Source organism: Haliotis cracherodii, unplaced genomic scaffold (assembly GCF_022045235.1).
Source record: "Haliotis cracherodii isolate W230 unplaced genomic scaffold, xgHalCrac1.p SCAF_25, whole genome shotgun sequence".
Taxonomy (NCBI): Eukaryota; Metazoa; Mollusca; class Gastropoda; order Lepetellida; family Haliotidae; genus Haliotis; species Haliotis cracherodii.
This window is the reverse complement of record NW_027266281.1, coordinates 9139211-9160738: the sequence shown is the minus strand read 5'-3', so window position 1 is coordinate 9160738 and position 21528 is coordinate 9139211. Positions and strand designations below refer to the sequence as shown.

Sequence of the window (21528 nt, the reverse complement as noted above, 5' to 3'; positions counted from 1 at the left end):
ATTCGTTATTGCAATGCAAAATGCGTTGAATACAGTTTGTCAGAAAGAGAACATTTAGATGCAGGCTCATTATTGTTGATAACTGCTTATGAATGATTACTTTAATAGCCCTGTTATAAAATGATTGCGCTTGGGCTTTCTGTTCAAACAGATTTGCATATTAATTTGTAATGGCTGAATCAACCTCAGGGATATGTTTTCTCTTGGCTACGAAATTGTTTATTTAAATTTCCCAACGTTTCATATTTGTAAGCCTCAAATCGATAACTATGGGTCTAATTACTGTTCTTATCGGTATTTGATGATCTTGAGATTATTAACATGACTCTGAATACCGTGTAGTTTAGAAATGCTATTTCATTTCACTCCCGTGTATTCACATTGATTGTGCAATAAGATCTAGCTAAATAAAAACATCTCTACACTCTCATATCAAACAGCTCAAAATATCTGACCTAACTCTCTTCTCTAAGCGTTTATCGAGAAATGGAATAGCCGCGTACAAAAACGGTCTGTTCGATTTTATTTACCTGTTGACTCGGTAAACTCCGCAATGTTTACGTCGCTGCACGGAGCTCGGCGGAAGCAGACGACAGCGGAGCGAGGGCTGGAGAGTGTCGCCTCCTGTTGAGCTGAACAGTTGTTAGTGCAGCCAACAGATTGGTCGCGTTGAGAACCCGCTGAGAATTGTAGCTGGATAGATCGCGGTACTTTTGGATTCGTGCTTCTCAATTCAGGATGTCTTCGCTTATTGGAAATATAGCAACTTGTGCCTTTCTAATGACGGTCTACACATCGATGGTGGCAGGTAAGGCCGTTTATTTGTGATGAAGTGAATATGGAAGCTTCTTGTTCGTTTTTGTGTGAATTGCTGGCGTTTGTAGTTTGTTTTTGCCACAGACTCGTTCCTAATATCTGACAGTGATAAATGACGCTAAACTTTGAATTTACTTTTGTGGCTTTCTGTATAACTTTGCATGAGATGAACAATAATTTTGTGACTGGTGATAAAAACAGTGCGTCAATCACTGCTCAGTGAACTATTGTTTGAGACGTCATATGAATATTTTAAATTTGAGTGAATATTTATGATTAAAGCAGTGCATCATCAAGTGTAATCTGAATTGGTTACATTGTAATTGGTTACTCTGCTTATTGGTTACACTGACGGATGCCACCGGCGGGCCAGAAACGCTTACATTTCCGCGACACCTCGATCACTATATGATAGTGATTCAAAAACACATGGTTATAATACTGTTTAAATGGACTGTGAATTTAGCCGACAATTTTTATGATTATGGAAAGAGTTTTATAAATTCAGGTTTTAGGTTTCATCGTTTTAGCGATGGAAGTAATTAGGATTATGGACACAAAGTACGGCGCACATTTTGTGTGTGTGTTTTCCTCTGTGTGTGTACGTTTATAACAATCACCTGATGATAGGTGATGCGACAAACTAGCACAGGTAGATGAGTGACAATTGTTCTGTAAAAACTCTGTCTATAACTCAATGTATTATAATGACAGGGGGTCATTGTTTCGTCATGGAAACATTATGAAGTATGTATTTACACTTTAAATCAAGGACGGTAAGACAGTTATAGTAATGTGTGTGGTATCACATAAAATCCTCAGTGCCTGCAACGCCGTGGAGCTTTGCGAAAGCCTAATTTACCAAAAGCATCACACAACAGTATTACTTCTTGAACGTTATGTGTGGTTGGTATGAGACAGTATATAAGGGAAATATACGAGGCATCACACAACAGTATTACTTCTTGAAAGTTATGTGTGGTTGGTATAAGACAGTATATAAGGGAAATATGCAAGGCATCACACAACAGTATTACTTCTTGAAAGTTATGTGTGGTTGGTATAAGACAGTATATAAGGGAAATATGCAAGGCATCACACAACAGTATTACTTCTTGAAAGTTATGTGTGGTTGGTATAAGACAGTATATAAGGGAAATATGCAAGGCATCACACAACAGTATTACTTCTTGAAAGTTATGTGTGGTTGGTATAAGAAAGTATATAAGGGAAATATGCAAGGCATCACACAACAGTATTACTTCTTGAAAGTTATGTGTGGTTGGCATAAGACAGTATATAAGGGAAATATGCAAGGCATCACACAACAGTATTACTTCTTGAAAGTTATGTGTGGTTGGTATAAGACAGTATATAAGGGAAATATGCAAGGCATCACACAACAGTATTACTTCTTGAAAGTTATGTGTGGTTGGTATAAGACAGTATATAAGGGAAATATACAAGGCATCAAACTAGCTTACAGTACTTTAGTGTTATTACACATAGGAAGTTCTACATGTCCTTCATCATTTGAAGCAAACACAGCGTGTCTTACTGCAGCATATAGAACCTAGAAGCCTTACATTTCATGATATGGTTCAAACATGGAACGTGTCAAACAGTTTTAATGCAATTATATATCTTCATGAAAGTTCCACATGGAAAGTATATGTCTTACCCTACATGATAGAACACAAACATGGAACGTGTCAAACAGTTTTAATGCAATTATATTTCTACATGGAAGTTCCAAATGGAAAGTATATGTCTTACCTTACATGTTATAAATCAAACATGGAACGTGTCAAACAGTTTTAATGCAGTTATATTACTTCATGAACGTTCCACATGGAAAGTATATGTCTTACCTTACATGATATAACACAAACAGAACGTGTCAAACAGTTTTAATGCAGTTATATTACTTCATGAAAGTTCCACATGGAAAGTGTATGTCTTACCTTACATGATAGAACTCAAACAGAACGTGTCAAACAGTTTTAATGCATTTATATTACTTCATGAAAGTTCCACATGGAAAGTATATGTCTTACCTTACCTGATTTAAATCAAACATGGAAGGTGTCAAACAGTTTTAATGCAGTTATATTGCTTCATGAAAGTTCCACATGGAAAGTATATGTCTTACCTTACATGATATAACACAAACAGAACGTGCCAAACAGTTTTAATGCATTTATATTACTTCATAAAAGTTCCACATGGAAAGTGTATGTCTTACCTTACATGTTATAAATCAAACATGGAACGTGTCAAACAGTTTTAATGCAATTATATTTCTACATGGAAGTTCCACATGGAAAGCATATGTCTTACCTTACATGTTATAAATCAAACATGGAACGTGTCAAACAGTTTTAATGCAATTATATTTCTACATGGAAGTTCCACATGGAAAGTATATGTCTTACCTTACATGATATAACTCAAACAGAACGTGTCAAACAGTTTTAATGCAGTTATATTACTTCATGAAAGTTCCACATGGAAAGTATAAGTGTTACCTTACATGATATAATTCAAACATAGAACGTGTCAAACAGTTTTAATGCAGTTATATTGCTTCATGAAAGTTCAATATGCGAAGTAAAAGTCTTACGTTATATATTAAGCTTACACACAACGTGTCAATTTAATTCAACGTGATACTTGCTTAGCACTCGCAAAAATTCCAGTGTTATTAGTGACTAGAAATGTTCTTATTTGTGAGCGCAGCCGTACCTTTACCAGGAAATTAAACAAAGCATCCAATTGTTTCCCAGCACATAATATCAGTCTAATTAATGTTTAATGAATGTTTCTACTAGTGTTGGTTGGTTGGTTTGTTGTTTAACGCCGCACTCAGCAATATTCCAGCTATATGACGGCGGTCTGTAAATAATCGAGTCTGGACCAGACAATCCAGTGATTGATATCATGAGCATCAATCCACGTAATTGGAATACGATGACATGCATCGACCAAGTCAGCGAGCCTGACCACCCGATCCCGTTAGTCGGATCTTACGATAAGCATAGTCGCCTTTTACAGCAAGCATAGGTTGATGTAGACCTATTCTACCCCGGAATCTTCACGGTTCTGTATAGTCAGGTAATGAATGTGTCGTGTCGGTATCGGTAATTATAAACCTATCCAGGGTATCGAGTATATACTACCGACCACAGGTCTCAGCAAGAGCATTGTTCTTGAACACAAAACACACAACATCACTCCCAACGGAATAATTATACAACAGAAGTGACCCTAAATATGAAAGACAGTTGAAAAACCGCCGGGCAAACGAAAGTATACGCTTGAAAACTGAATTTGGCTAAAATCTTATCAAAAACGTTAACAGGCTGAAATAACTGCAACCTAAGGTCTAAACCACATCTATGATACCCGTATCAAATACATCCCCATCGAATAAACATGTCTTGTATGTTTCATTTCCACCACAAAACATGGGTGTATACAGTAAACTACGTTTATAACGAACACGCTTATAACGAACTGACGGATATAACGAAGTTTATAACGAACACGCTTATAACGAACTGACGGATATAACGAAGTTTATAACGAACACGCTTATAACGAACTGACGGATATAACGAAGTTTATAACGAACACGCTTATAACGAACTGACGGATATAACGAAGTTTATAACGAACACGCTTATAACGAACTGACGGATATAACGAAGTTTATAACGAACACGCTTATAACGAACTGACGGATATAACGAAGTTTATAACGAACACGCTTATAACGAACAGACGGATATAACGAAGTTTATAACGAACACGCTTATAACGAACTGACGGATATAACGAAGTTTATAACGAACACGCTTATAACGAACTGACGGATATAACGAAGTTTATAACGAACACGCTTATAACGAACTGACGGATATAACGAACTTACTTTTTTGTCCCGACTATTTGCTGTAGTTATTCTGTATATATGCTTATAACGAACGACGGTTATAACGAACTAAAATTAGTGGTCCCGTTGAGTTCGTTATAACCGTAGTTTACTGTACTTCCTTTTGCCAGGCTGTTTAATATAACATCGAATTACTTTAATGAACGCGTAATACATAGCATCTCTCACCACGAAATATTTATACTGGTAACTCTGACCTTTTGAGGAAAGAAAGTTAATAGTTACAGAATGGATGTCCGATCAACGATAACATCACTTGCTCTGACACATTAGCACAAGCTGCCAAACAGATTTCCCAGCACGGGAGCAATTCATCGTTACCCGTGTTGGCAATGAACGCGTAATAGTGAGACAATATTGGTTTGATGTTCAATATGATTACTGGTTGTCCAACTATATGGGCGTGTGATGAAATCAGACCGCCATTTCTGGCGGCCGGTTTCCGTTTGTTTAGCAGGTTACGACATGACAATGCAATCAGTACACGAGCAACCTTAGTAATGGGAACAGAGTAACAGTCGGGTGTCGTTTTGTTCACCTCGCATTTAAATGAAAGAAAAACACACCGATCAATCGCTTTTGCTTTGCTCCTTCTTTATAATTGGTTTTTCATTTGAACCACGAAAAGTATTGCGATGCCTCACTGTGCCATGGATTATCACATATATGTAACGTGAGGTGAGGTGAAATGGGGTTTAACGTATTATTTCACGTATTTTGCGACGTGCATGGATGTGGCTGCTTGTTCTAGTCCGGACTGATGCCGATTTATAGTGCTAGCCCACTGAGATACCAGTTTTACATGAATACCCCACTCAGACACAGAATACTGACTCTGAGCTGAACAGACCTTATTTTATCCCCCTAAGGCGAGCGCCAGACAGGGTAACAACAAGTACCATGTTTTTGGTACGACGCGGGCGGGGATCGAAACCCGGACTTTCCTCCCATTTTAAGCTGACACGCCGTGATATAACTGTTATACTGTTAAAAGAGATGTTAAACCCAACTCACTCACTCACTAATTTTCTTGATTAACACATTTCTAGATAATCGAGTCATATAATACGCGTCTGTAACCTGGGTGTCCAGATTATTGGTGTCCTTTGTACACAGGGTCATTACTAAGATGGCGCAAAGTAAGCCGTCATCATATCAAGCGATTTAGAAAAACATGAGACCTAGCTCGAGCATGGAAAGTTCTGATCAATTCATTCGCTTATTTATACGCGAGTCCACAAACTGAGTTCAGAATTGATTTCTGAAAAGTTTTGGTAATTATGGAAGAGTCTAAGTGCCACATTCTAAAAACATCTATGTAGATGTGAACAGTATCATCTCCTTAGATGAAAGTAACTTCCATAGATATTCGATTAAAAAGGAGTTATCTTTTTGCATGTGAACGAGCCAGAGAGTGCGATCTCGAATGTCACATTTACCGTGTTTATAGATATAAGCGCTATGTTTTTGAAAACTAGTTCAAAACAATCGCTGGTAATTAAAAACCCGTTCCCATTTGTGGGAATACAAATAAAAAAAGTGCCGCAGAATACCAGATCATTACGCTCGGATGAGGACCTGTTTGCGTATCAGTTATAACTGTCATCTGCCTGCATTAAAAACTATAAAGGAGCGCTAACGCCAGGCATAAAGTTGCAAAGCTTGGGTTGAAATAGCAGAGTCGAAGGGTTCTCGGCATTCGTGGGTTGAAACAAAGCTTGAAATATCATACAGAATATGAAAAGACACCGACATATATGTGAACATTAGAACATTGATAACGCATACATAGATCTAAAGATTCAGTGTCAATTTATGATCTATATGTAGTTTCTTTCCCGCTAAAAGTCATACTTAAAAGGTCTTCAGTTGGTATGATTTTGCTGTCACCCGAACTGACGTATATAAGAGTGTTCTAGGGAAATATTTTCTAAGTCTATCTATCGCCGATATGATGCAGCGGGTCCAGGGAGCATAGACATAATGCTCCATTCACAAACATATCATAGATACGGGACTCGTGAAGATCCTGGTTAGAATAGGTTTTCAGCAACCCATGCTTGCCGTAAAAGGCGACTAAGCTGGTCGTAAGAGGCGACTAACGGGATCGGGTGGTCAGGCTTGCTGACTTGGTTGATGCGTGTCATCGTATCCCAATTGCGTGGGTCGATGCTCATGATGTCAATCACTGGATTGTCTGGACCAGACACGATTATTTACAGACCGCCGTCCTATAGCTGGAATATTGCTGAGTGGGGCGATGAGCAACAAACCAACCTACATAGATACCGGGCATTGTATATGAAGCGGAAAGGGAATTAATTCCCATTTTGCGGCATGTCGCAAGTTGTACCACAACGTTGTTTACGCTATGACATCGCTGCATTCTAACACGTACATGAGTCACTCTAATGTCATTGATGTCTACTTTATGATTAACAATATCGTATAGTCCTGACCGTGGTAGGGCAAGCCTTGTGGTTGCAGCATTCTTGCTAAAGATATATGTGTTCATCTTCATGCTAAATATTTGAGTGTATATCTTCACGCTGAAAACTTATGTGTATATCTTCACGATAGAGATTTACGTGTATGTATTAACGCTAAAGAATTATGTGTATATCTTAACGCTAAAGAATTATGTGTATATCTTAACGCTAAAGAATTATATGAATATCTTCCCGCTGAAGATTGATGTGTATATCTTAACGCTAAAGACTTACGTGTATGTATTAACGCTAAAAGATTTACGTGTATGTATTTACGCTAAAGAATTATGTGTATATCTTAACGCTAAAGATTTACGTGTATGTATTAACGCTAAAGAATTATGTGTATATCTTAACGCTAAAGATTTACGTGTATGTATTAACGCTAAAGAATTATGTGTATATCCTTAACGCTAAAGATTTACGTGTATGTATTAACGCTAAAGAATTATGTGTATATCTTAACGCTAAAGATTTACGTGTATGTATTAACGCTAAAGAATTATGTGTATATCTTAACACTAAAGAATTATATGAATATCTTCCCGCTGAAGATTGATGTGTATATCTTAAAGCTAAAGATATGAATATCTCCACGCTAAAGGTTAATATGGAGATCCTAACGCCTTTTGTATATATCTTAATGCTAAAGATTTAAGTGTATATCTTAACGCTGAAGAGTTATATGATTATCTTACCGCTGAAGATTTATGTGGAGATCCTAACCCCTAAGATTTATGTGTATATCTTAACGATAAAAATTTATGTGAATATCGTAATGCTAAACATTTATGTGAATATCTTAATGCTAAATATTTATGTGAATACCTTAACGCTAAACATATATGTGTATATCTTAATGCTAACGATTTATGTGTACATCTTAACGATAAAGATTTATGTGAATATCTTAATGCTAAATATTTATGTGAAGATCTTAATACTAAAAAAACATGTGAATATTCATAGACTGACTACTTCTGCCGCTTTCTCCGGAATTACGGAGTCCCATAGTGACTGAGCTCCAGACTAACGCTATCCTCGGCGCCGAATGGTAGTCACAATTTAGACAAAAAAATGTAGATATGCTTTATAAAGTATCTCTCTTGCAATATTAACAAGTATTTCGACAGCGCTGTGAAAATGGTAAATTGATCCATTACGTGAAGTACTTTGTTCTACATATTTGGCTTGTTGAAGTACACGATACCAAAGGAGACCCTAGCAACAAGATGAATCAGGTTGTTTCTCGCTGTGTTTCAGTTGATATTGTCAATATTAAACCTCTGTATGTAGTACGATGTTGTCGCTTAATTTACAAGTATGCGATAGAAGATGTTATAACTGCCAGCCCGCCTTTGAAGTGGCCGCTCTTTGTCATGCGAGTAGCACTCTGTTGCCAAATTCCGATATCCAATACAAAGGTATAGATTACATTTGACTGCTCTGGGAATCAATACTGAACAGGTCTCTGCCTCAATTGTATGTCTAGATTTGTGTCTTTGATTTGTCTCAAGACCATTTTCGATTTCATCATACAGCTCTTAAAGAAACACTCCATGTTTGTTCACTGTCTTCAAGTAAATTGCGGTTACGCAGTGCAGTCTAACACTGATGCCTTGCCCGGACATATTACTTGTTTGTCTCGATCAATTGCCTATGCCGTTCCCCATCTCTGTCAGTTCCATATCTCTGTCATCCATATCTCTGTCAGTTCCATATCTCTGTCAGTTGCCCCTCTCTGTCAGTTGCCACTCTCTGTCAGTTGCCACTCTCTGTCAGTTGCCGCTCTCTGTCAGTTGCCGCTCTCTGTCAGTTGCCCCTCTCTGTCAGTTGCCAGCCTCTGTCAGCCGCCACTCTCTGTCAGTTGCCCCTCTCTGTCAGTTGCCTCTCTCTGTCAGTTGCCACTCTCTGTCAGTTGCCAGCCTCTGTCAGCCGCCACTCTCTGTCAGTTGCCACTCTCTGTCAGTTGCCGCTCTCTGTCAGTTGCCACTCTCTGTCAGTTGTCCCTCTCTGTCAGTTGCCACTCTCTGTCAGTTGCCGCTCTCTGTCAGTTGTCCCTCTCTGTCAGTTGTCCCTCTCTGTCAGTTGCCCCTCTCTGTCAGTTGCCGCTCTCTGTCAGTTGCCGCTCTCTGTCAGTTGCCGCTCTCTGTCAGTTGCCGCTCTCTGTCAGTTGCACCTCTCTGTCAGCCGCCACTCTCTGTCAGTTGCCACACTCTTTCAATTGCCAGTCTCTGTCAGTTGCCAGTCTCTGTCAGTTGCCACTCTCTGTCAGTTGCCGCTCTCTGTCAGTTGCCCGTATCTATCAGTTGCCACTCTGTCATTTACTGCTCTCTGTCAGTTGCCAGTCTCTGTCAGTTGCCTTTCTCTGTCAGTTGCCGCTCTCTGTCAGTTGCCGCTCTCTGTCAGTTGCCCGTATCTATCAGTTGCCACTCTGTCATTTACTGCTCTCTGTCAGTTGCCACTCTCTGTCAGTTGCCGCTCTCTGTCAGCCGCCACTCTCTGTCAGTTGCCACACTCTGTCAATTGCCAGTCTCTGTCAGTTGCCTCTCTCTGTCAGTTGCCGCTCTCTGTCAGTTGCCGCTCTCTGTCAGTTGCCACTCTCTGTCAGCCGCCACTCTCTGTCAGTTGCCACACTCTGTCAATTGCCAGTCTCTGTCAGTTGCCTCTCTCTGTCAGTTGCCGCTCTCTGTCAGTTGCCCGTATCTATCAGTTGCCACTCTGTCATTTACTGCTCTCTGTCAGTTGCCAGTCTCTATTAGTTGCCGCTCTCTGTCAGTTGCCGCTCTCTGTCAGTTGCCACTCTCTGTCAGTTGCCACTCTCTGTCAGTTGCCACACTCTGTGTCAGTTGTCCTCTCTGTCAGTTGCCACACTCTGTGTCAGTTGCCGCTCTCTGTCAGTTGTCCTCTCTGTCAGTTGCCACACTCTGTGTCAGTTGCCGCTCTCTGTCAGTTGCCACTCTTTGTCAGTTGCCGCTCTCTGTCAGTTGCCACTCTGTCAGTTCCCACTCTCTGTCAGTTCCCGCTCTCTGTCAGTTGCCTCTCTCTGTCAGTTGCCACTCTCTGTCAGTTACCACTCCCTGCCAGTTGCCACTCTCTGTCAGTTGCCTCTCTCTGTCAGTTGCCCCTCTCTGTCAGTTGCCGCTGGCTGTCAGTTGCCGCTCTCTGTCAGTTGCCCGTATCTATCAGTTGCCACTCTGTCATTTACTGCTCTCTGTCAGTTGCCACTCTCTGTCAGTTGCCGCTCTCTGTCAGTTGCCAGTCTCTGTCAGCCGCCACTCTCTGTCAGTTGCCACTCTCTGTCAGCCGCCACTCTCTGTCAGTTGCCACACTCTGTGTCAGTTGCCGCTCTCTGTCAGTTGCCACTCTTTGTCAGTTGCCGCTCTCTGTCAGTTGCCACTCTGTCAGTTCCCACTCTCTGTCAGTTCCCGCTCTCTGTCAGTTGCCTTTCTCTGTCAGTTGCCACTCTCTGTCAGTTACCACTCCCTGCCAGTTGCCGCTCTCTGTCAGTTGCCTCTCTCTGTCAGTTGCCACTCTCTGTCAGTTGCCGCTGGCTGTCAGTTGCCGCTCTCTGTCAGTTGCCCGTATCTATCAGTTGCCACTCTGTCATTTACTGCTCTCTGTCAGTTGCCACTCTCTGTCAGTTGCCACTCTCTGTCAGTTGTCCTCTCTGTCAGCCGCCACTCTCTGTCAGTTGCCTCTCTCTGTCAGTTACCTCTCTCTGTCAGTTGCCACTCTCTGTCAGTTGCCAGTCTCCGCCAGGTTCCCATCTCTCTTCCGACCAACTTGTCTCTCGAACTGTACATGGCATTCCATAGAAATTAATCAATACACATTGTGCAACTGCCATTTCTCTACGTGTCATTAACATAATAAGTTTAGGCACGAATAAATCATTCACATTTCTATTGTACATTCAATTATTATTCAACAATCCAAAACTGCAAACTGCAGCATGTACGCACAACATTTCCGTCGTAAATCACAATTTAAAAATCGTCCCCCCCAATTTTTTTTTTTAAATGGTATATCAACATTAGATAATTACATGCAAATTTACTTTGTATCCAGCACGTGCACCCAATCAACGTGTAATAAATAACATCTTACTTATGCAGATTAAAGTAAGGTCAGATATTCTTATGAAATGTCGAAGATAAGTAGGCAAATGTCGGAAAATACATGGATGAAAGTTCACAGTTACATTTCCTGTTGTATGAGAGCTTCGCACAGCTGCATCCCTGCATAGTCAGCAAGTGATATATTTAGAAGTCGTCAATTCTCGTCCTTTTGTGTTTTGGTATCAATTTTTGTTGATATTACCGTCTAAAACGGTATAAGAGAATTCGTGTAAAACTTCCCCTGAATTTCACATTTTGTGTTTTGCCAGTATCTATTTAGAGCTAACAAAAAAGGCACTTTGGTACATCTGCATTTGAGTTCTGCTTTTTCTGTCGTGACTGTGTGTTTTTATAAAGATATGACTACTTCTGCCTCGTCTTATGCGTGTGAATGACGTCCTTCGTGCGTCAATATCTCTCTTTTATATACGGCATATCACTTTAAATTTCATTATGTTTACTTTTAATCCGAGCTGTTATAATCGGACAATTATTTTTTGGATAAAACTGGGAAATTGTACAGAAAATAGAACGGAATGTCCATTGTCATATTAATTAATAACAGTTGGAAAAGAATTATATTTATAAAACATTCGAAACAAAGACAGCACAGGAATCATTTTCTGTTATAACACGCTAGGGTGTATATATTTAGTCGACTAAAAAATCTTCAGTCATTTGGTCTTTTTCCCTGGTTGATATCTTGACATTGAGGTGTCGGACGATAATGAAATATTTACCAAAGCTTGTCATTGTGTTGCGATGTAAAAGAAGCATCGTATTGGCGGCTATTTCTGTTGTCGTGTCATTAATCTTTGATAAGATTGCTGCTTGAGTTTCCATGTTATGAGGACGTATATCAAGATAAAAGATAAATACGTTGTTTCTTGCATAACTAACTTAGACGGCGAGATAAGAAACGCCCGCGTTGCGTAAGGCGATGATCAAGGGACAGCGTTGCTGTGCAAACATGTGACCATGTTTGAATAAAGCGGTGTTTCATTCGGATACTAAGATATGTGTGATAGTGCTTTGTTAGTGTGCCTTGCATTCGTTACCAACTCGTGTTATTCCGGGACAAGCCTAATAGCGACTCGTGCTCCTCTCGTGGCCATGTTTTGCGACCGGGTTCCGTCTTAGCGCAAACGGGCATAACTAAATAAATTGTCAACTCATTGCGTAATGATTCACGCACATTTCCCATAGGTCATATATATTCCAGATGCTATTTAAGACACATCGGGACTTAAGGTATTATAAAGTATGATTGAACACATTTAACTGTGTCTTGGGTATATTTTTAGATGCAAGACATATGGAAAATCAAAAATTACATCTGAGGCATTCTTTGACGAAGAACTTGAAACCATACGCGCATTTGGATTGGTTTGTCGTATTTTCGCACATACTATTCATCGATAGGGGGACGAGTCTTCTTGTAGGTTACGGAAAGGGGCGCGTGGTGACGAATGTATGCCTTGGTGGATCCAGAGGGGGTGGGGCGGTGGGCGTGGTCAAGAGGGTCCGGATCACGACCTTACTGCCAACAACGTACTACATTTGCTTCGGAAAAGTTTTGTTTGTTTCTAACACTTTTCAAAAAAAAAATGTGGTTAGAAACAAACATAACTTTTCAAAAGGAAATGTATGTTCCTTGTAGGTAGTAAAATTGACTGAGAGATGCGTTTGATGTTTTGGACCCCTCCATTTTAATGATGTTGGATCCGCCCTTGGGTGAAAACATACAGGCCAGACCAGAATACACGGATTCTTTCTCTGGGGTGGGGGGTAAGATGGTTGGGTAAGGTGGCTGGGAATGGATGTGTTGTTGGGTAAGGGTGGGTGGGAGTGGTTTTGTCGTTGGAGGTGATGTTGCTGGAGGTGATGTTGTTGGGGGTGGTGTTGTTGACGTTGGAGATGGTGTCGGTTGTGGTGGCGGTGTTGGTGGGTGTATTGTTGGAGATCGTGTTGTTGCAGCTGTTGTTGTTGGATGTGATCCCAACAGTCCTGCGACGATTAGTCTTAGAATTAGTTCGAATTATGCTTCTGCAACTCATGCTTGTAAGAGGCGACTAAAGAGATTGGGTGGGCAGGCTCGCTGACTTGGGTAGTGCATGTCATCGTATCCCAATTGCGTAGATCGAGGCTCATGATGTCAATCACTGGACTGACTGGTCCTAACTCGAACATTTACAGATCGACCCTGGAATATTAATGAGTTAAACTACAAACAAACAAACAAACCATCGAACAAGCAAACAAACAAACAGTGACCGACAGCAATGTACACGATCAGCTCAGTGACCACCAATGCGTGTGTGCGTGTGCGTGCGTGCGTGCGTGCGTGTGTGTGTGCGTGCGTGCGTGCGTTCGTGCGTGCGTGTGTGTGTGGCTGCTTGTACTAGTCCGGACAGATGCCGATTTACAGTGCTAGCCCACTGAGATACCATGCCGCAGTTTAACATGAATACCCCGCTCAGACACAGTATACTAACTCCGAGCCTACCAGTCTTTGTTTTAGCCCCTTAACGCCGAGGGCCAAACAGGGTAACAACAAGCACCATCTTTTAAAGTCTTTTGGTATGACGCGGCCGGAGATCGAACCCCTACCAATTTTAAATCAATAGAAAGACCCACAACACATATATTTTATCAGACCTAATGACAAATTATATTTTACACGCTTTTTCGGAAACAGTTTCCTTTCATAAGGCACACAGCAGGCCACCCACACAGTCGGCGTTTTATCGCAGGATGAATAAAGCATTGCTACTGCAGTCTGCCAAAGCCACGGAGATATACCAGCACGATCCACGTTATGAGGCAGTCTTCATAACTCGGAGATAACGAGCGGTTCATCGTGTGTTGCCTTATCCATAACACAGGCGGCCTAGTACATTAGCACGTAATAAAAATATATAGATTGTAATATCGTATTTTCTAGAGCGCAAAAACAATCCATGACCATCACTACAATGATAATGTGAAGAGACATGAATACAATAGTGACATTAATTCTTCTCCAAGTGCAGTAAACCCGCTGTTCTGATACAATTTGCTGTCTGACATGACATTAGTCGTTTCCAAACCGAATATTTTCATATTACCTCTTGCCAATATTTCCCCAACATATGTATCGAGACGGGATGTTTTGTGGGGAGCAATCAGCAAGTTATTAATACGGGCACGTTTAATAATGAATGAGATTGTTCCTCTGGGGATGCTCATTGTTGGGATGCAGATGTATTACGCTGAAGCCGTTCTACAGAAACAGGAGGGGGTTCATACAACGGTTTTGATGCGCGGCGATTTTTAACATTACCGATGCGCTCGGCTTGTCCCAAGATATTTGCTTTCATTTGAGGTAGAGAAACTGAGTTTTGATAGCACTCCCTCGCTTGTCGGGAATTGTAAAAACTGTATCGGTTGTGGAATTCATACGTTGCGTATACTATTATCAACAAAGTAAATAGCGTGGTGGAAGGTTTTTTGTCATATGTTTGAACAAAAAAGCGTATTTCACACGGGTATTATTGTTAAATATGATTTTGATTGATACGCGCGTGATTGTTTTTTTCAATATGACGCAATTGTTTGTTTACGTGTCGTGAATAATCTTCTTTTTGTTTTGTTGGTGTTATCAAATCTTAACCCACCTGAGATTTATAAGGGTATAGAAAGGCTCTGCCTGTACCTCCCGACGGGGTTCATTCACCGGGAACACGCTCTCAAAGTTCATCATTTATCTGAAACTCGTTCCAACTCCCTCCGAATCTCATCGTCATGGGAGTAAATATTGATGTCAACAAGTACATGAAGTTGCACCATCTGAGAACGGACTGATTATGTTTCTACGTATGTCAACACCAAACTGTGGGTTTTACCAAAGTGGTGAACGTCTGAGACTTGCCTTACTTCGGGGCCGCATCACTTCGGGATTTCCTCCCACAATAAGCTGACACGCCGTGATATAACTCGTATACTTATCACAGAGGTGTTAAATCCCACTCACTCAATCCCACATTGACTCATTCTCGGTTTATTCGGGTATCTATGCAGATATTATCGTTATTGCCCCGAGGAAATCCGGTTCGGATCAGAGTTCGTCTCCAACATCTCGTGTTTGGTGCTCTAAGAATCATCTCTACATCATCATCATCATCTCTTCATCATCAACATCTCTACATCATCATCATCATCTCTACATCATCATCATCATCTCTACATCATCATCATCTCTACATCATCATCATCATCATCATCATCATCTCTACATCATCATCATCATCATCATCTCTACATCATCATCATCATCTCTACATCATCATCATCTCTACATCATCAACATCTCTACATCATCATCATCATCTCTACATCATCATCATCATTTCTACATCATCATCATCATCATCATCATTATCATCATCATCTCTACATCATCATCATCTCTACATCATCATCATCATCTCTACATCATCAACAACTCTACATCATCATCATCATCATCATCTCTACATCATCATCATCTCTACATCATCATCTCTACATCATCATCATCATCTCTACATCATCATCATCATCATCTCTACATCATCATCATCATCTCTACATCATCATCATCATCTCTACATCATCATCATCATCTCTACATCATCATCATCATCTCTACATCATGATCATCATCATCTCTACATCATCATCATCATCTCTACATCATCATCATCATCATCTCTACATCATCATCATCATCTTTACATTATCATCATCATCTCTACATCATCATCATCATTTCTACATCATCATCATCATCATCATCTCTACATTATCATCATCATCATCTCTACATCATCATCATCATCATCATCACCATCATTTTCTTCGTCAGTATAGGCAGCAATGACGTTCAACATTGTTTGCTAGAAACTTCAACTTGTATCCACGCCTTCCAACGAACGTTCCCCGAACGTTTTTAGTGGTTATTGATAATGCTATGGACATTTGGTCTTGTTTATTTTCTTCAACCACCATCAAACAACTGGCGGACGATTAGGTATCACGTTCATTTAGGTTAGGTCTGTCATCTCTCTCGTAACACTGTTGATGGATCTCGGCTCTAAAGAAATCCGCATTATATTAAAACATAAGGATGTATTTCTCTACTATCCACGACACGACGTTACCATTATATTTCCATCTGATTAACTTATTGTGAAATGTCACTGGAATCGTATTTAATGAAGTATACATGAAGAGGAATATTAATGTTATAACATTTACAAATGTTATATGCTCTTTACCAAAATCGATGAATTACAATGGTACATTTAGTGCTTTCGTAAGACCTTGCCTCTGTTCATTGGCTTACTGGAAGTACGGGTGGCCCAGTCGTATAAGTCCCTGCAATTCGCTGTGCAGAGTTGCGTACCTTGCTAACGCCAGAAGCCTATGATTGAGGGTTCGAATCCCGATTCGCTCTGATTATGTTCCTAGGTTTGTCAGCACCATACCGTGGTCGTTGGTTTGACCAAGTGGTAAACGTCTGACACTTGCTTTACTTCGGGCTCTCCTCCCACATTAAGCTGACATGACATGATATAACAGGAATACTGCTCAAGGTGGCGATAACCTAGCTCACTCACTCACTCACTCATTGTCAGTTTGTCAGTTTATACGGGGCTCGTGAAGATCCGGGGTAGAATAGGTCTTCAGCAACCCATGCTTGCCGTAAAAGGTGACTATGCTTGTCGTAAAAGGCGACTAACGGGATCGGGTGGTCAGGCTCGCTGACTTGGTTGATGCATGTCATCGATCCCAATTGCGTGGATCGATGCTCAATATATTAATCACTGGATTGTCTGGTCCAGGCTCGATTATTTACAGACCGCCGTCATATAGCTGGAATATTGCTGAGTGCGGCGTTAAACAACAAACAAACCAAACCAACAAACCAGTTTATACGGGTAGGTTTTGCAGGTTGTGTCATTATTGCTTCGAGGGGAAATCTCGTGCTTGGTATTCGTAAGCGCTCAATCGCCTTCGTGGTCGAATAGGTATAGTACATCTGTCCTGAAAGCGGAGGATTGGTGGTTCGATCCCCATCATACCAAAATGCGTTAAAGAAATGGTACTTGTTGCTGCCCTGCCTGGCGCTCGGTAGTAAGGCAATAAAACAAGAGTCAGTATATTGTGTTTGAATGGGGTATCTATGTATTAAACTGAGGCATGTGGTATCTAAGTGATATTCTCGACTAGTACAACACACACACACACACACACACACACACACACACACACACACACACACACACACACACACACACACGCACACTCTCTAACTAACACACACGAGCACACGCACACACTCACACTCTCTAACAAACCACACGCACGCACGCACGCACGCACACACACACTCTCTAACACACACACTCTCTACACACACACTCTCTCTCTAACTAACACAAGCACGCGCGCGCACACACAGACACATGCTCACACTCTCCAACAACCCACACGCACGCACACACACACTATCTAACACACACGCGCGCGCATACACACACACATGCATGATCGTAAGTGCAATAATCTTCAACGCGATTATTTTTCAACTCTCTACAGTGATTTAGATGAAACATAACCGATCGGTGAGCTAAAATCAATCACATGATATTACAAATGAAATATATTCATGAAAACGTAAATTGAATTGATTTGTATGCCATCAATACCTGCCTTTGGGTTGTTCAAAGGGAAAGAATTTTTGAAAGTGCATTTCCCTTTTAAAACTGCTAATTTTATTATGAAAATATGGCGTGCAAAGAATGAAAAAATAAAAAACGTAGATTTGTTTTTAAGAAAGAATAAATCTTTAGACAGTTTACGGTCGTTCTTTCAGCCCCCTAAATTAACACCATAAACTTTAAATATTCAAAGAGAAAGACGAAATTTGCTTTTGAGAAATCACAACATGATCACTGTCACATTTGGGCAGAGTTCTGTTATTAGCATCACGGGTTAACGGCCTCTATCCCGTGATAAGATGCAATACTTTCAAGAGGTCAAGGTTGACGGGCTCCAAACGTACGTCACGTACAAAGACGCTCGTTAGAGGAAATATCTCAGATTGTTTTTCACGCTTGAACCCACTTGTGACACGCTGAAACGAATTCTTCAAAGCTCGCGCAAATCTGGCAGTAACTACCGAACTTAATAACAAGAGACCCGAATGGCAGATTGGCAAATAACATGCTAACCGGGAGAGATCACGCGAGATGTGGCCTCAACCGACAGAAACGCGACTTCGAGGTGCGAGATTGTCACGACACGTCAGGTGTAAACCTTTATATAGTTGACGCAAAGTTCACCGTGGTAATTAAACTTGCATTTTCACAGAGTCCACTTATGTTTACCGCTAGTTTTGTTATTATATATATTTTTTTAATTAGGGTTAACATTCAAAAAGTCGTATGATGCAATTCTCTATTGTGACTTATACCATATGTTCCCGTGTTTTGTCAGGTGGAAACTTGACTTCCCTTTGCGTGTATTTATGACGGGTGCATCGTGGGGGCATGGTGAACTCATCTTTTCGCGAACACCTGGTATCATCACTATATATTAGTGATTCATAAACACATGCTCATGATATAGTCGACCGCCTCCATGGTCTAGTGGTAGAGCATCCGCCCGGAGAGCGGAAGGTCCGGGGTTCGATCCCAGGCTGCGTCACACCAAAAGACGTTAATAGATGGTACTTGTTGTTACCCTGTCTGGCGCTCGGCATTAAGGGGATAAAACAAGGACTGTTCGGCTCGAAGTCAGTACACTGTGTCTGAGTGGGGTATTCATGTTAAACTGCGGCATGGTATCTCAGTGGGCTAGCACTATAAATCGGCATCAGTCCGGACTAGTACAGGCAGCCAAACACACACACGTGCATGCAGGTCGCTATGTAAGTGCAATAAACTTTGATGCGACGTTAAACCCCATTCCACCTCATATAGTCGGAATCGTAGAGTGAACATCTCTTTAAGCAGCGATATCGTTATACAGTTGAGACCCGTGATGTAATAGGTCTTCAGCAACCCATACTTGCCGTAAAAGGCGACTATGCTTGTCGTAAGAGGCGACTAACGGGATCGGGTGGTCAGGCCCGCTGACTTGGTTGATGCATGTCATCGATCCCAATTGCGTGGATTATTTACAGGCCGCCGTCATGTAGCTGGAATATTGCTGAGTACAACCTTAAACAACAAGCAAACAAACAAACAAAAACAGTTAATGTTTCCTGCAAATATCATTGACCCTCAAAAGGCTGCATCAATTGAAGGACATCATACCAATGTCTTAAGATCATTTCAACCTACGATATAACTCAACCGTGAAGACTTACGCAATGACGTCGGTCCGAACATCAAGCTACTTCCTACACCCAGTAACTTAAACCTGCCACGGGAAACCCAGCCAAAGTTCCGTCTACATTTAATAACACATTAAACGTCTGTTAAATGTAAAAAGAATGCTTACGGCACGTAAAGCAGGCTGCCATTATAATGTCGATCAGATGGTCTTTAAACACACGCCCGGCTTCTAACTTGTCTCCCTGTATCGTGTTTGCTCGAAGGCGCAAATTTCCAATTCCATATTTGGATATTTATCTACTTTTACCAGACACAAAAAAACATGTCAGAGAACGCTCTTCATGAATAATGGACATGGAATCCGTTAACTCCACGTCTTAATTGAATTCGGCCTGCTGAAAATCGTAGCATAAAAATCAGCTGTTGAGATGCGATTGCAATCTTTATACTTTCAAATCATCTCGTTTTCATTCGGATTTGCTCGACCGTATGCCTCAAGAGTAGACCGACCCTGTCCTCGATCAGGGCTTTAGTGAATCTTCAATGAGCCCCGATCGAGCGATGTTACCGGTAATACTTGACCGTAATGACACATCATGTGACAATCGGGATCCCTCTAACAACAAGGCACAGTAAAGACGGCCTGTTATTATAGGAACGCACGATGGGGGCTGTGACACTTGTGTTCCTTGCCCACATCGTGGATATAATTACTGTTAGGTATTACATGTAGTGCCTTGCAATCCTGTTTTATGGTAAGATGGGTTCCACTTAGCGACAATAACAGACGCAATCGGAGCCGTAGACCATGCACATGGAATAAGAAGAAAAAACGGTTTTATAGAGATTAAGGCAATTCCAGTTGAATTACTCGAGCATCGAGTAATGACGTGGAAATTATTTCTCAGGCTTAAGATTTATTTATTTTATCTGGACCGCTAGTCAGCTTGAATTTCAGTACTAAGTATCCCCGTAGTTTGATGTGCTCGAATAAGTTTAAATTAAATGTCAACATAAAACCGCCACTATTCATCGTACCAATAAACAGCATCAAGTGCTCGGACAAAATCCGATTTTTCGCCTAGTGTTGAGTGTCTTATCAAAGGTAATGAATTCTCGGTGGTATTGTCTTTGTGGCGAGTTCAAGGAGCAGAGTAATTGTTCTCAGGGGCAATATGGAGTGTCGTATCCACCAGAAGCCCCGCTAACTTGGAAGTTGGATTTATCCCCCAGACACCGGGCTTTGAAAGTGGAAATGTTCCGTGTGTTGCGGATACTGGACATATAGATATGGAAACGTTTTAGTGCCAAATCCTCAAGCGAATTATCATCGCCGTAGATGATACTTACATGTTCGTAGAGGATACTTACATCTACGTGGTCCATATTTTATATCTACGGATACCATACTTGCATCGACGTAGATAATACTTACATCAACGTAGATGATACTAACATCTACGGATACCATACTTGCATCGACGTAGATAATACTTACATCAACGTAGATGATACTAACATCTACGGATACCATACTTGCATCTACGTAGATAATACTTACATCAACGTAGATGATACTAACATCTACGGATACCATACTTGCATTTACGTAGATAATACTTACATCAACGTAGATGATACTAACATCTACGGATACCATACTTGCATCGACGTAGATAATACTTACATCAACGTAGATGATACATACATCTACGTAGATAATACATACATCATCTACGTATAAGATATTTACATCTACGTAGACATTACCTACATCTACGTAG

General features: G+C 40.8%; 1 protein-coding gene across 1 annotated transcript in view; it reads left to right on the top strand.

Annotated features, from left to right (window-relative positions):
- Window positions 1-660: 660 nt before the first annotated feature.
- LOC139472742 (nectin-1-like) overlaps window positions 661-21528 on the top strand; it is a 108398-nt gene continuing 87530 nt past the window's right edge. The window contains exon 1 of the mRNA XM_071255210.1: window positions 661-808. Coding sequence (XP_071111311.1) covers window positions 739-808 — 70 coding nt within the window. The 5' untranslated portion in view covers window positions 661-738. The remainder of the gene's footprint in view (window positions 809-21528) is intronic.